The 15,721-nt window shown below is 41.2% G+C and overlaps 1 protein-coding gene across 1 annotated transcript in view; it reads right to left on the bottom strand.

Moving 5' to 3' along the window:
- Positions 1–2,268: 2,268 nt before the first annotated feature.
- Positions 2,269–15,721, bottom strand: part of PAN2 (poly(A) specific ribonuclease subunit PAN2) — a 616,232-nt gene continuing 602,779 nt past the window's right edge. Inside the window, 1 exon segment of the mRNA XM_053705507.1 lies at positions 2,269–2,476. Within this exon segment, the coding sequence (XP_053561482.1) occupies positions 2,442–2,476 (35 nt within the window). The 3' untranslated portion in view covers positions 2,269–2,441.

Raw genomic sequence — 15,721 nt, 5'->3', positions numbered from 1 at the left:
AATAAAACCCCCAAAAGTGTTTCCAACATTTCAAACACTTGAACAAATATAAGATTACACTAATAAAGTAATCGATTTAGCCCATCACAGTGTCAACCAGTATTTAAGCCCTTAACTGAAGCCATCCTTCTATACTGCGTCTCAGAAAATGGCTTACCTTCCCTCATGGGGATCTCTGTCAGTCTTCTAGCATTACCAGGTCTTGTTAGAAAAAAAATGACTGAGCATACCTTAAGCAGTTAAGCCTGCAAACTGTTCCCCCCAACTGAAGTTCTCCGGTACTCTACAGTCCTGTGTGGGGACAGCAATGGATTTTAGTTACAACATGCTAAAATCTTTTTCCTCTCAGCAGAAATCTTCATCACTTTCTGCCTCAGAGTAAATAGTACAAACCGGCACTATTTTAAAATAAACTCTTGATTGAAGAAATAAAAACTACAAATCTAACACCAAACTCTTTACCCTCCCGTGGAGATGCTACTTGTTAGAGCGGCAAAGAGAATGACTGGGGGGGCGGAGCCTGAGGGGAGCTATATGGACAGCTTTGCTGTGTGGTCTTTGCCACTTCCTGTAGGGATTGAGAATATCCCACAAGTAAGGATGAATCCGTGGACTGGATACACCAAGTAAGAGAAAAAAGATTTTATTAAAACAATAAAAACAGGAACCATAAGGTAGGGCATAAAGGTTAGAGGTTGACATGACTACTTAAAACTCCAGTCCTTTCATTGAAGGGAACATACCCATTACAAGACTACCCAAATCTTCTGACACTTCTCTGCTACCTCCTATAGTGATGAAAGGCAAAGAATGACTGGCGGATAGGGTTAGTGGGAGGGATATTTAAGCCTTTGGCTGGGGTGTCTTTGCCTCCTCCTGGTGGCCAGGTGTTGCATTTCCCAACAGTAAGGAATTAAGTTGTGGACTCTCCCTGCCTTATGGAAGGAAATTGAGATTTGATGTTGAGCCTTTTTTTAAGCACTACAGCAGTGACTGCTAGAAACAGTGTACAGATAGATCATTTGCAATGATGCAGTTATGGAGGTGAGGGCGGCCTTTTTAAGTAGGCCTCCAAAAGTCACAGGTCAAATGAAACATGTAGTGGAGATTTTATCATGATAGCTGTTACCCCCTTATATAATGTGTTATGGTGGTTACTTAGCTGCTATGTTGAACCTTTTCAGGTTGTGCTGTCTGTTCCCAGGTGTGTGACTCAACACAGTGCTGTGCTGCTTGCTGCTCGTCTGGAGCATCTTACCCAGGGTTAGTGGAGTTCCGTTAACACCAGCAGTACACTGGGTGTCTGCTAGGGTGGGTGGATGTCCCCTGTGATCACTCGTGTTGTGCTGTGGCCCAGCAGAACATCCACACCATAGGCAGCAGATCCGTGATGGCAGCAGTAGAGTCCAAATCAAGCATCTGGGCGGTCACTCTGCAGAGCACCTCCCCATGAGTCTCTTGATGTCACCGGTATAGTGCAGGCGGATATGCTTAGGTAGTTGTTGGTTGCTGTGCGGGACTTCACATTTTAGGGATTGGGCTCCCGGAGCTCCCTCAGAGTGAGAGAGGTGCAGCATCGCTCAGTCCACATCACACAGCTGAACAGAATGATCCTTTCCAAAATCCTGAAGGTGGGTAATAGGTCTGTTGGAGCGGTGCCAGCACAAAAAATAGGTTTGAGCAGACCAAAAAGTAATATAGAGAAGGACAGACGGCACTCCAGGATAAAAGTTAAAAAGTCATTCTTTATTCAAAGATGCATTAAAATGACAACACTCAAGTTGCAAACAAACAAAAGGTGGAGGAGGAGGAAACCTTACATGTTTCGTGCCCTGCGGCACTCAATCATGCGGTGATTAAGTGCCGCAGGGCACGAAACATGTAAGGTTTCCTCCTCCTCCACCTTTTGTTTGTTTGCAACATGAGTGTTGTCATTTTAATGCATCTTTGAATAAAGAATGACTTTTTAACTTTTATCCTGGAGTGCCGCCTGTCCTTCTCTATACTCCCTCAGAGTGAGGCCATCACAACAGTCCTGCTACTACTGCAACTGCTAAACTATAAGTCCATATGTACCGTTTAAATTTATGTAACTGTACTAAATGGTAAAATTTAAAGGATAATATTTGCCTTTTTTATTTTAGCCCATATAACATAATAGAACAAGCAGTCTAGTGATTTTGGTTGTGTGACTACTAGCTTAAAAACACTTTAAGCAGATCTCATTTTCGTCTAATAATATGGCCTGTAAAGAACTACAAGAACACATTTTTTTTGTTTTTTAACTTTAATAAAATTTCCATATGCCTGCGTTCACAGAACGACTTTGGTCTTTAGGAAATCACAGTTCAGTAAGAATAAAATGATCAATAAAAATCAGTGGAAAGTCACGTCCCTTTGAACAGAAATACCTTAAAAAAACAAACACAAAAAAAAAAACACTATAGTCCCACCAAAGAAGAATACACTGGTGCATCTGTGGATAAAACAAAGGTGGAAATTAGTTAAGAGTCATATTAATCCTTTACTTCACTGCAATTTACAAGTCTAGAAGTTAAATATGGGTAGAAAGTAGTCAGCATTTAGGTGCAAATACAGAGAAAAGAACATTTATAAAATCCCATATCAAATAATATAGCTCTGCCTCGGAGGGTGGTGGACAGCACAAAGACCCCCACTACAAAGATTTAAAAGGTTGTCTTGAAACATCTCCTGCTTCATTATTTTTTTAATACAACACTCTGATCAAAGAAGGTTATTCTAGACACACCCTTCTATAGTGTTTTGGTAAAAGCGATTATAAGTATGAGCAAAAAAAACATAGTTCCTGCCTAACTGACCAATTCCTAGATAATACTAATAAACATATAAATTATGCTTACCTGATAATTTCATTTCCATCTGTATGGTTAGAGTCCACAGCTGCATTTCTTACTTTTGGGAAATACTGAACCTGGCTACCAGGAGGAGGCAAAGACACCCAGCCAAAGGCTTAAATACTGCCCCACTTCCTCATAACCCCAGTCATTCTGCCGAGGGAACAAGGAACAGTAGGAGAAATAGGGTGAAAAGGGTACCAGAAGAAAAGTTTTAAATTTAGGGCCGCCCACCGAAAAACACGGGCGGGAGCTGTGGACTCTTCCCATACAGATGGAAATGAAATTATCAGGTAAGCATAATTTATGTTTTCCATCTTAATATGGGAAGAGTCCACAGCTGCATTCCTTACTTGTGGGAAACATATACCCAAGCTCTAGAGTACACGGAATGCTAACGGGAGGGAAAAAGAGACACAGACCCAATCTGAGGGCACCACAGCCTGCAAAACCTCTCTCCCGAAGGCTGGTTCAGAAGAAGCAAAAACTTTGTAAATTTTTAAAAAAGGATGCAAGGAGAACAAGGTAGCCACCTTACAAATCAGATCCATAGAGGCCTCATCCTTGAAGGCCCAAAAGGAAACCTCCACAGAGGAGGCTTATGTCCCGCCGTCTCTATGCGAAACGGATGACACTCCTTAATCAAAAAGGTAAGGAAGTCGAAGTGGCCCTCTGACCCCTACGCTTCCCGGAAAGAGAAAAACAAAACAAAAAACAAAACATAAAATGTATGTAAGAACTTACCTGATAAATTAATTTCTTTCATATTGGCAAGAGTCCATGAGCTAGTGACATATGGGATATACAATCCTACCAGGAGGGGCAAAGTTTCCCAAACCTCAAAATGCCTATAAATACACCCCTCACCACACCCAAAATTCAGTTTAACAAATAGCCAAGCAGTGGGGTGACGAAGAAAGGAGTAGAAAGCATCAACAAAGGAAATTTGGAAATAATTGTGCTTTATACAAAAAGTCCTAACCACCATAAAAAGGGTGGGCCTCATGGACTCTTGCCAATATGAAAGAAATGAATTTATCAGGTAAGTTCTTACATAAATTATGTTTTATTTCATGTAATTGACAAGAGCCCATGAGCTAGTGACATATGGGATATCAATACCCAAGATGTGGATCTCCACTCACTAGAGAGGGAGGGAATAAAATAAAAACAGCCATAATCTGCTGAAAAAATTAATCCACAACCCAAAAATATAAGTTTATTTCATTTGAAAGAAAAAACTTAAATCAAAAGCAGAAGAATCAAACTGAAACAGCTCTGAAGAAGCAAATACATAAAAACGGTAGAATTTAGTAAATGAATGCAAAGAGGACCAAGTTGCCGCTTTGCAAATCTGATCAACTGAAGCTTCATTCTTAAAAGCCCTCGAAGTGGAGACTGATCTAGTAGAATGAGCTGTAATTCTCTGAGGCGGGGCCTGACCCGACTCAAAATAAACTTGATGAATCAAAAGTTTCAACCAATAAGTCAAGGAAATAGCAGAAGCCTTCTGACCTTTCCTAGGACCAGAAAATAAAACAAATAGACTGGAAGTCTTCCTGAAATCTTTAGTAGCTTCCACATAATATTTCAAAGCTCTTACCACATCCAAAGAATGTAAGGAACTTTCCAAAGAATTCTTAGGATTAGGACACAAGGAAGGGACAACAATTTCTCTACTAATGTTGTTAGAATTCACAACCTTAGGTAAAAATTAAAAAGAAGTCCGCAAAACTGCCTTATCCTGATGAAAAAATCAGAAAAGGAGACTCACAAGAAAGAGCAGATAACTCAGAAACTCTTCTAGCAGAAGAGATGACCAAAAGGAACAACACTTTCCAAGAAAGTAGTTTAATGTCCAAAAAATGCATAGGTTCAAATGGAAGAACCTGTAAAGCCGTCAGAACCAAATTAAGACTCCATGGAGGAGAAATTGATTAAATAACAGGCTTAATAAGAACTAAAGCCTGTACAAAACAGTGTATATCAGGAAGTATAGCAACCTTTCTGTGAAATAAAAAAGAAAGAGCAGAGATCTGTCCTTTCAAGGAACTTGCAGACAACCCCTTATCCAAACCGTCCTGAAGAAACTGTAAACTTCTAGGAATTCTAAAAGAATGCCAGGAGAATTTATGAGAAGAACACCATGAAATGTAAGTCTTCCAAACTCTATAACAACTCTTTCTAGAAACAGATTTACGAGCTTGTAACATAGTATTAATCACTGAGTCAGAGAAACCTCTATGACTTAGTACTAGGCGTTCAATTTCCATACCTTCAAATTTAATGATTTGAGATCCTGATGGAAAAACGGACCTCGAGATAGTAGGTCTGGCCGAACGGAAGTGGCCAAAGCGGGCAACTGGACATCCAAACCAGATCCGCATACCAAAACCTGTGTGAACATGCTGGAGCCACCAGCAACACAAATGATTGTCCATGATGATTTTGGAGATCACTCTTGGAAGGAGAACTAGAAGCGGGAAAACGTAAGCAGGATGATAACACCAAGGAAGTGTCAGCGCATCCCCTGCTTCCGCCTGAACATCCCTGGACCTGGACAGGTATCTCAGAAGTTTCTTGTTTAGATGAGAGGCCATGAGATCTATCTCTGGAAGACCCCACAACTGAACAATCTAAGAAAACACATCTGAATGGAGAGACCACTCCTCTGGATGCAAAGTCTGGCGGCTGAGATAATCCGCCTCCCAATTGTCTACACCTGGGATAAGCACCGCAGAGATTAGACAAGAGCTGGATTCCACCCAAACAAGTATCCAAGATACATTTTTCATAGCTTGGGGACTGTGAGTACCACCCTGATGATTGACATATGCCACTGTTGTGATATTGTCTGTCTGAAAACAAATGAACGGTTCTCTCTTTAGCAGAGGCCAAAACTGAAGAGCTCTGAGAATTGCAAGAAGTTCTAAAATATTTATTGGTAATCTCGCCTCTTGAGATTTCCAAACCCCTTGTGCTGTCAGAGATCCCCAAACAGCTCCCCAACCTGAAAGACTCGCATCTGTTGTGATCACAGTCCAGGTTGGCCGAACAAAAGAAGCCCCTTGAACTAAACGATGGTGATCTATCCACCAAGTCAGAGAGTGTCGTACATTGATTCAGCATACAAAGCTGTAGAGGTCTCATGTGAAAACGAGCAAAGGGGATCGCGTCCGATGCTGCAGTCATGAGACCTAAAACTTCCATGCACATAGCCACTGAAGGGAATGACTGAGACTGAAGGTGCCGGCATGCTGCAACCAATTTTAAACGTCTCTTGTCTGTTAGAGAAAGAGTCACTGAATCTATCTGGAAGCCTAAAAAGGTGACCCTTGTCTGAGGAATCAAGGAACTTTTGGTAAATTGATCCTCCAACCATGTTTCCAAAGAAACAACACTAGTTGATTCGTCTGAGATTCTGCAGTACGCAAAGACTGAGCTAGTACCAAGATATCATCCAAATAAGGAAACACCGCAATACCCTGTTCTCTGATTACAGATAGTAGGGCACCCAGAACCTTTGAAAAGATTCTTGGAGCTGTTGCTAGGCCATATGGAAGAGCAACAAATTGGTAATGCTCGTTTAGAAAAGAGAATCTCAGAAACTGATAATGTTCTGGATGAATCGGAATATGAAGGTATGCATCCTGTAAGTCTATTGTGGACATATAATGTCCTTGCTGAACAAAAGCCAGAATAGTCCTTATAGTCACCATCTTGAAAGTTGGTACTCTTACATAACGATTCAAAAATTTTCAGATCCAGAACTGGTCTGAATAAATTTTCCTTCTTTGGTACAATGAATAGATTTGAATAAAACCCGAAACCTTGTTCCTGAGGAGGAACTGGCATGATTACCCTTGAAGACTCCAGTTCTGAAACACTTCAGGAAAGCCTGAGCTTTTACTGGATTTACTGGGATACGTGAGAGAAAAAAAACTTCTCACAGGAGGTCTTACTCTGAATCCTTTTTGATACCCTTGAGAGACAATGCTCTGAATCCATTGATTTTGGACAGATTTTATCCAAATACCTTTGAAAAACCTTAATCTTCCCCCTACCAGCTGAGCTGGAATGAGGGCCGCACCTTCATGCAGACTTAAGGGCAGACTTTGGTTTCCTAAATGGCTTGGATTTATTCCAACTTGAGGAAGGCTTCCAATTGGAAGCAGACTTCTTGGGGGGAAGATTGAGTTTTTGTTCCTTATTCGGACGAAAGGAACGAAAAATGGTTAGAAGCCTTAGATTTACCCTTAGGTTTTTAATCCTGAGGCAGAAAAACTCCCTTCCGCCAGTGACAGTTGAAATAATAGAATCAAACTGAGAACCAAATAAATTATTACCTTGGAAAGAAAGATAGTAATCTAGATTTAGATGTCATATCAGCATTCCAAGATTTAAGCCACAAAGCTCTTCTAGCTAATACAGCTAAAGACATGGATCTAACATCAACTTTGATATCAAAAAATTGCATCACAATAAAATGATTAGCATATTGCAATAGGCGAATAATGCTAGATAAGTCAGAATCCAATTCCTGTTGCGCTAAATTCTCCAACCAGAAGGTTGATGCAGCCGCAACATCAGCCAAAGAAATTGCAGGTCTGAGAAGATGACCTGAATATAAATAGGCCTTCCTTAGATAAGATTCAAGCTTCCTATCTAAAGGATCCTTAAAAGGAAGTACTATCTTCCATAGGAATAGTGGTATGTTTAGCAAGAGTAGAAATAGCCCCATCAACTTTGGGGATTTTTTCCCCAAAACTCTATAGATTTTGCTGGTAAAGGATACAATTTTTAAAACTTTGAAGAAGGAAAAAAAGAAGTACCTGGCTTATTCCATTCCCTAGAAATCATATTAGAAATAGCCTCAGGAATAGGAAAAACCCCTTGAGGTTTAAAAACAGCATTTAAACGTTTATTAGACTGAAAGTCAATAGGACTGGTTACCTCAATATCCAAAGTAATTAACACTTCTTTTAATAAAGAACGCATATACTCTATTTTAAATAAATAAGTAGATTTGTCAGTGTCAATGTCTGAGGAAGGATCTTCTGTATCAGATAGATCCTCATCAGAAGAGGATAAATTATGTTGTTGGTCATTTGAAATTTCATCAACTAAATGAGAAGTTTTAAAAGACCTTTACATTTATTAGAAGGTGGAAATGCAGACAAAACCTTCAAAATAGAATCAGAAACAAATTCTTTAAAATTTACAGGTATATCATGCACATTCGAAGTTGAAGGAACTACAACTGGCAATGTGCTATTACTGATGGATACACTAACTGCATGTAAAAGTTTATCATGACAACTATTACAAATGACATTCGGCGAAATAATTTCAACAATTTACAACAAATGCACTTTGGTAGGACCGATGTCAGGCAGCAATGTTCCAGCAGAAACTTCTGAGGCAGGATCAGATAAAGACATCTTGCAAAATGTAAGAGAATTTTTTTTTTATCTATTTCCTTATATGACAGTTTCAGGAATGGGAAAAAAAGCAAATAGCATAGGCCTCTGATAGAGAAAAAAAAATCAAGAGGCAAACATCAATGGGGTATTGAAATAATGAAAAAGTTTGGCGCCAAGTATGACGCACAACGTAACGTAAACTTTTTGGCGCCAAAAATAACCGGAAATGACACACTCGCGTCACTAATGACGCAACCGTGTAAAAGGTATCGGTGTCAAGTATGATGCCGGAAATGACGAAGTTGCGTCAGACGTATTTTTCTGCGCCAAAAATATTTTCGCGCCAAGAAGGACGCAATAAAGTTTAGCATTTGACGCACCCGTGGGCCTAATGCCACCCACAATTTGCAAGAAGTAGTCAATTGAAAAAAGACTAAACCCCAGGTAAGAAAAAAAATTCTATAAAAGATGTTTATATTAACCAAATATGAAACCGACAGTCTGCAGAAGGAAATACATGAACCTGACTCATGGCAAATATAAGTACAATACATATATTTAGAACTTTATATAAATGCATAAAGTGCCAAACCATAGCTGAGGTGTCTTAAGTAATAAAAAACATACTTGCCAAAAGACACCCATCCACATATAGCAGCTAGCCAAACCAGTACAGTAACAGTTATCAGTAGAGGTAATAGTAAATTGAGAGTATATCGTCGATCTGATAAGGGAGGTAGGAGATGAATCTCTACGACCGATAACAGAGAACCCATGAAATAGACCCCCGTTAGGGAAATCATCGTATTCAATAAGTGATACTCCCTTCACGTCCCTCTGGCATTCGCTGTACTCTGAGAGGAATCGGGCTTCAACAATGCTGAGAAGCGCATATCAACGTAGAAATCTTAGCACAAACTTACTTCACCACCTCCATAGAAGGCAAAGTTTGTAAAACTGAATTGTGGGTGTGGTGACGGGTGTATTTATAGGCATTTTGAGGTTTGGGAAACTTTGCCCCTCCTGGTAGGATTGTATATCCCATATGTCACTAGCTCATGGACTCTTGCCAATTACATGAAAGAAAAAAAAGGTTTGTCTACACTCCTTTGTGGCCCGAAGATAGAACTTCAAGGCACAAACCACATCAAAGAATACGTTTTAAACGTTCCTTCGACGAAGGACGATTAGGACATAAAAAAGGAACCATAATCTCTTGATTGATGTTTGCGAATTGACGCAACCTTAGGAAGAAACCTAACTTGGTTCGTATAAAAGTCTTATCGGCAAGAAAAGCCAGATAAGGAACGACACATTGCAAAGCAGCAATCACAGATACTCTGCATGCATAAGCAATAGCCAGTAGAAAAGGAACCTTCCCAGACAAAAAGTTTGTGTCTACTTCATGCATACCTCTTGTGCAGTAACAGACAGGGCCGAAAACGGTCCCATCAGGGGACTTGCAGAAAGGCCCTTCTCCAGTTCATCCTGGAGAACAGAATAAGTAGATCCTCCACACCTTATGATAGATGCGACGAGCAACCAGCTTACGAGCTTGATGAGAATAAAAATAACTGTCAGAAAACCCTCTCTTGGCTAGGACTAAGCGTTCAATATCTACGCAGTCAGCCTCAGAGAATCTAGACAATGATGAACAAAGAAACCTTGGTCAGCAGATCCCTGCGACAAGGTAACTTCCACGGAGGAGAAGATGACATCCTCACTATATCCGCAAACCATATCCTTTGCGGCCAAGAGGGAGCAATCAGTATCACTGACACCTTCTTGACTTGAGACACTACACTAGGAAGTAGTGGTAACGGCCAGAAAGGATAAAGTAGATTGAACCTCCAAGGCACCGCTAATGCATCTGTTAGCTCCACCTGAGGATCACTGTACCTCGACCCATATCTGGGTAGCTTGGTACTGAGACTTCATAAGATCTTCCTCTAGCAAATCTCTGCAAACTGTCGGAATGGAGAGACCATTCCCCCGGATGAAAGGATTGTCTGAGGAAATCCGCTTCCCAGTTGTCCACACCCGGAATGTGGATCGCTGACAGGGAACAAATGAGGGTCTATCCCACACCAGAATCCAAGATACTTCCCTCATAACTAGGGAGCTTCTCATTCCCCACTGATGGTTGATGTAAACCACTGAGGATATATTGTCTGATTGGAAACTGAATAACTGGGACGAACACAGCAGAGGCCATGCCTTCAGAGCATTGTATATTGCCCGAATATCCAAAATGAGGTCAGGAGGGAGCTTTACCTCCTGAGACCATAGGCCCTGTGCCATCATGGCACCTCAAACAGCTCCCATCCTGACAGACTCGCAAACGTAGTTACAATCACCAGAGGATGGTCTTAAGACAGACGTCCTTCAGGACAAGTGATGAGGATAGAACCACCAAGAGAGCGATTCTCTCTATCTGTTGTCCAGAGAAATCTGTTGAGACCGATCCAAATGATCGCCGTTCCACTCCTTCAGCATGCGCAGTTGCAACAGTCTGAGGTGAAACCTGGCAAGGGAAATGGTGTCCATGCTGGACACCATGAGATCAAGCACCTCCATACACCGAGCCACAGATGAACTTAAGGAGATCTGGAGGGCAAGACGTGTTGAAGCTAGCTTGCAACATCTCTGGTCTGATATAAATATTCTCATGTCTATGGAGACTATTATAGTGCCCATGAATTCAACCCTGGTACTTGACACAAGAGGATTGGTACATGAAGGGAGCATCCTTCAGATCTATCGTGGTCATGAACTGCCCCTCTTAAAAGAGGGGCAGAATGGCACTTATTGTCTCCATCTTGAACGAGGGGACATAAAAACTTGCTTAAGCACTTTAGGTCCAGAATCGGACGGAAGTTCCCTCCTTTTTAAGGATAACGAAAAGGTTTGAATAGTATCCCAAACCTCTCACTGCGATAGACACTGGGACAATAACTCCTAAGAGGACAAATCCTGTACACGCCCCAGAAAGACTTCCCTCCTTACTGTGCCAGGAAGACAGGAGAAATCTGCCCTTGGGTGGCTGAGACTTAATTCCTATCTAGAAACCTTGAGCTATGCCCTCCAGGACCCATGAATCCTGCACGTCCCTGCACCAAGCGACTAAAAAGAGCAACATACTGCCCCTTACACGATCCAGAAGAGGACAGGGGACCGCCTATTCATGCCGACTTGGACTCGGCGGGATTCTTGCTCTGCTTGGATTTATCCAGGACTGAGCCTTTTTCCAAGAACTCTTGGTTTGCTCTGGCTTAGCGGATGACAGCTGACATGGGGTTTATCAGAACGAAAAAGGACAATCATCCCTTATACTAGTTCATATACTCTTGCGGTAGGAGGGCACCCTTGCCCCCTGTGATCATTCACTTCAAGGGGAGGAAGAAGTCTATACTTAGAAGTCATATCCGCAGACCATGACTTCAGCCAGACGGGCCTGAACAGAAAAAGCTGAAGCCATAGCATTCAAGCAAATAATCAGTCACAGATATAAGAATTAGCAACCCTCAAGGCCGTAAATCTTTCCTCAGGAACGTCGAGGGGACCAACTACCTCGAACAAATCCTATAAGGAGTCACACCAGAAGGTAGTTTCGACAGCAACCGCAGCAACAGCCGCCGCCGGTTGAAACAAATATCCGGTATGTTGAAACATCTAAGAGAGTTTCCATCTCTTATCCATGGGCTCTTCAAACGAAGAACTATCCTCAAGTGGGATAGAAGTACATCTTAGCAAAGGTGAAGATAACGCCATCCCATATAGGGACAGAACCTCACAACTCCATTGAGAGACCAGGACCGGGAACAATTTGTTAAAGGGAGAAGAGGGGAAAAAAGGAATCCAATCCTGTCCCCTTCATTCTTAATAATGTTCACCATCTAACAGGAGCAGGGAAGGGAAGCACCACCCTGTCCTCAAACTCCATTCAATTTAGGAATTAAAGGTTCATCAAGCAATATGACATCTGGAACCTCTGAATTCGCCAAAAACTTCCTTTAGAAGCGCAAATTCCTAAAACTAAAGTCTGGTTCCTCCGAAGCTGGAGGTTTAGAGGCAGCAGACTGACCCAGAAAGTTCATAATCTGAAGTCTCAGAAAGAACTTCATCCTCGGATAACCCTATCAGTTAAATCCAAAAAATTATTTGATGTACTCTGGGAAGGAGTGCAATATGTAACCTTTCGCTTGTGCTTAGCAGGGCGAGGTAAAACATTAAAGGCCGCAGACACCGCCGTCTGAACTGCGCAGTAACGTCTGGTGAAAAAAAGGCCCCCTCCAGATGGAGGATCAGCAATGGTACGGGAAAACTGCATGTGTATAGAGATAACAATGTAGGGTACGCACCTCACTGGACGACAACTCCTCAGAGGTGGACGGCTCCATGGCATCAAACATGTTTGATATCACATTATCAAGGCATATGGAACATAATTGAGAGGGGGAACTAGGGCCTCCTCACCATATAAACTGTAGTTACTCTTTAGGAATAGAGGGAGTGCCCTCTAAAGTAACAGAATCCTCCAATCGCTAGTGCACTAACTGGAGAACTAGAGAAATAAAACATCTTATTTTATTCAAAAAAACGGCACCCTTATACCCCAATGGCTGGGGTACTCACCCAGACCGTACAGAGATTTATGAATCCTCTCTGATAGACAACCGGTCAGGAAAGAGGGAATGAATCACAAAGTGCACAATGCAGGACTGTCCCTGCTATGAGAGAAATCGCGCCAAGCTTGTAAGCTGCATGGCTCTCAAAGTGAAAGTGAAACCTGTATATTCCATAACAGCCTATGAGCCCATAACATCTCACGCATAAAGCAGCATAAAATCCAATAAACATATAAGATTATTATTCCCCCCTGTACAATAATCCCCCTAAGGAGATATTAACCCTTGATTCAATACAGATAAAAGGAGTCACACTGTGACCCTGTCTTCTTGCATTATCATACATGTATAAAATATGATACAATCTTACCAGAATCCACGCTGTGGAACAGGAACACAGCCCTTCAAGTGTGACAGATAGTAGCATCGCTTCTGACATTGACTTGAGTGAAGAAAGCAGGCAGCGAAACTCGTCAATACTAGATTGTAAGTTCCCACGGGAACAGGGCCCTCAATTCCCCCTGTATTTGTCTGTAAAATGTTGTGTCTTATCGTATTGTTTCTCCACTGTACTGTTATCCTTGTACCCATGGGCAGTGCTGCTGAATTGGCGCTTTATAAATAAAGAATAATAATAATAACACTGATTGCCTATGGAGCTGTTAATATGAGTTGGGATGGTTTCGCAGAAAAACTCTCCCTGCATCTCCGGACTCTAACTTTCATCCATGCTCTCACTGAGAGGCTGATAGGACTACTTAAAACTCCAGTCCCATCTCGAAGAGTACTACCCTCCATAAAAGACTACTCTGAAACCTTACAACACTTCTCTGCCAACCACATGAGACGAAATGCAAAGAATGACTGGGATTATGAGGAAATGGGACGCTATTTAAGCCTTTGGCTGGGTGTCTTTGCCTGCTCCTGGTAGCCAGGTTCAGTATTTCCCAAAAGTAAGGAATGCAGCTTAAGATGGAAACACTGTCATCTGAGAGGCAGTAGACAGTGTATGACCACTCCCCTTTTACCACGTAATGACTCTTCCATTCTTAAGACTGATAAACAAGGGAAGGGATCTTGGTGAGTATTATCTTCGTATATGATCTAAGATGTATTTCATATTTTATCTTGTTATCTTGGCTTATCCTAGATACCACCAATGAGACAAATACAGCAATACAACAAATTGGGTGGGGATAAAAACATGAGAACATACTACACAGTTATTTTATATACAGCACAACTCTACAGAAATCTATAACCTACATCCACACTGATGATGATGGCAGCCAGGCATTTATCTTGTGACATAAAAGAAAAAGTATTAGGTGTCTGCTTCCATCGACCAAAAGGTTGAGATTCCTCTTGTACATTGAACCCTGAGCCCCTGTGGAACTAGAACTGCCTCTTATTGATTTCAACTTTAAATCAATGCACTGGCAGTCATGGTCTTATCTGGATAGTAAGAGAGGAGGATTATACCTTTTAAGGCATGTTAATCTAAAATAAACCTCAAGTAGAAATTCTGAAACTGTAAAGAATACCACTGTTTGAATGGAAGAGTAAATATTGTTATTCTACAGAAAGTGGGTTTTCGAATGAGGGAAATGTGAAGAGATGGGATGTATTTGTTGAAAGGTGCAACGAGAGTAAAGTAAAATACCTAGACCCCCCATGTGACAGAGCAGCAGTGGATGCTGTGTCTAGGGGAGAGAGCCCGGTTTCTGTTAGGGCCAGAAGGTTGAGGGAGCGGGAGATAAAGAGGTCATGTATAGAAGTGAGCTTGTTGCAAACAGAGCGAGAGTTCCAGAGTGCGCAAGTGAAAGGGGTAGTGCCTTTTTATGCAAGAGGAATGTGAGTAAGGTTTACAGAGTTTTGTTTTCTAAGTCTATGGGACGGTACACATGGATGTGCACAGCTAGGCAGTTGTTGGGGACCAGGATTAGGGGAGATGCCACCAGCAGTTAGTAAAAGCAAGAGGGAGAGTGACATGAGATGGGATACAGATTTGCAGTAATGAGACTGCTTTTGAGACGAGGTGCAGCGGGAGAGAGTGTGTTTAGGAATAGGTAAAGTTCATGAGTAGAAAAGTAAGGTGAGTTTAAGAGAGATGGGCTAATGAACAGTGCAGGTGGAGAGGGAGGAGGAGTAATTGAATAATGTAGTTTGTTATGGAGACAAGAGGCAGCAAAAAGGAACATGAATATATTGAGCATTTTTACAAAAGTGGGAACCAGTTAAACACATAAGACACAGTATTACAGTAGCAATTGCATAAGAAAACAATAAGGTATATAAAACATAATATTACAAAAGTACTTGCCTTGTGTCTTACCCCTTGCCCAACCCTTGTTGAATTCTTGTATAATTCTATTGTTAATGCCTCACTTATAAAATGTTCACTTTGAAAATGTGAACATATGCTATTGTAGCAATGCACTCCCTGTGCAATGCACATCCCAAACTTGTGTGAAATATATGCAGGCAGGGAAGTCAGCTGAGTAAATTTAGTTGATTGCTAATCAAAGACAATTTGAAAGGCCAATTGGAAAGTTAGTTACTGGTCTGGTCAGTGTGAGATGTTAAGTAAACCGACAACATTTAGAGGAGGTTAAAGCTATGGCATAAGACAGTTATACATTTTAGAATAATAGCAAGTATTGATAAGGATTTAGCATCACATGGCAATTAACAAAACATTAGAAGTAAGACATTGAATAACAGTACAACAAATGTAGGACTAAATTAACAACCTAAAATAATTTGCTCTATATACATTTACACATAACAAAAG

The sequence above is a fragment of the Bombina bombina genome, chromosome 3, assembly GCF_027579735.1.
Source record: "Bombina bombina isolate aBomBom1 chromosome 3, aBomBom1.pri, whole genome shotgun sequence".
Classification (NCBI taxonomy): domain Eukaryota; kingdom Metazoa; phylum Chordata; class Amphibia; order Anura; family Bombinatoridae; genus Bombina; species Bombina bombina.
This window is presented reverse-complemented; position numbering and strand designations above follow the sequence as displayed.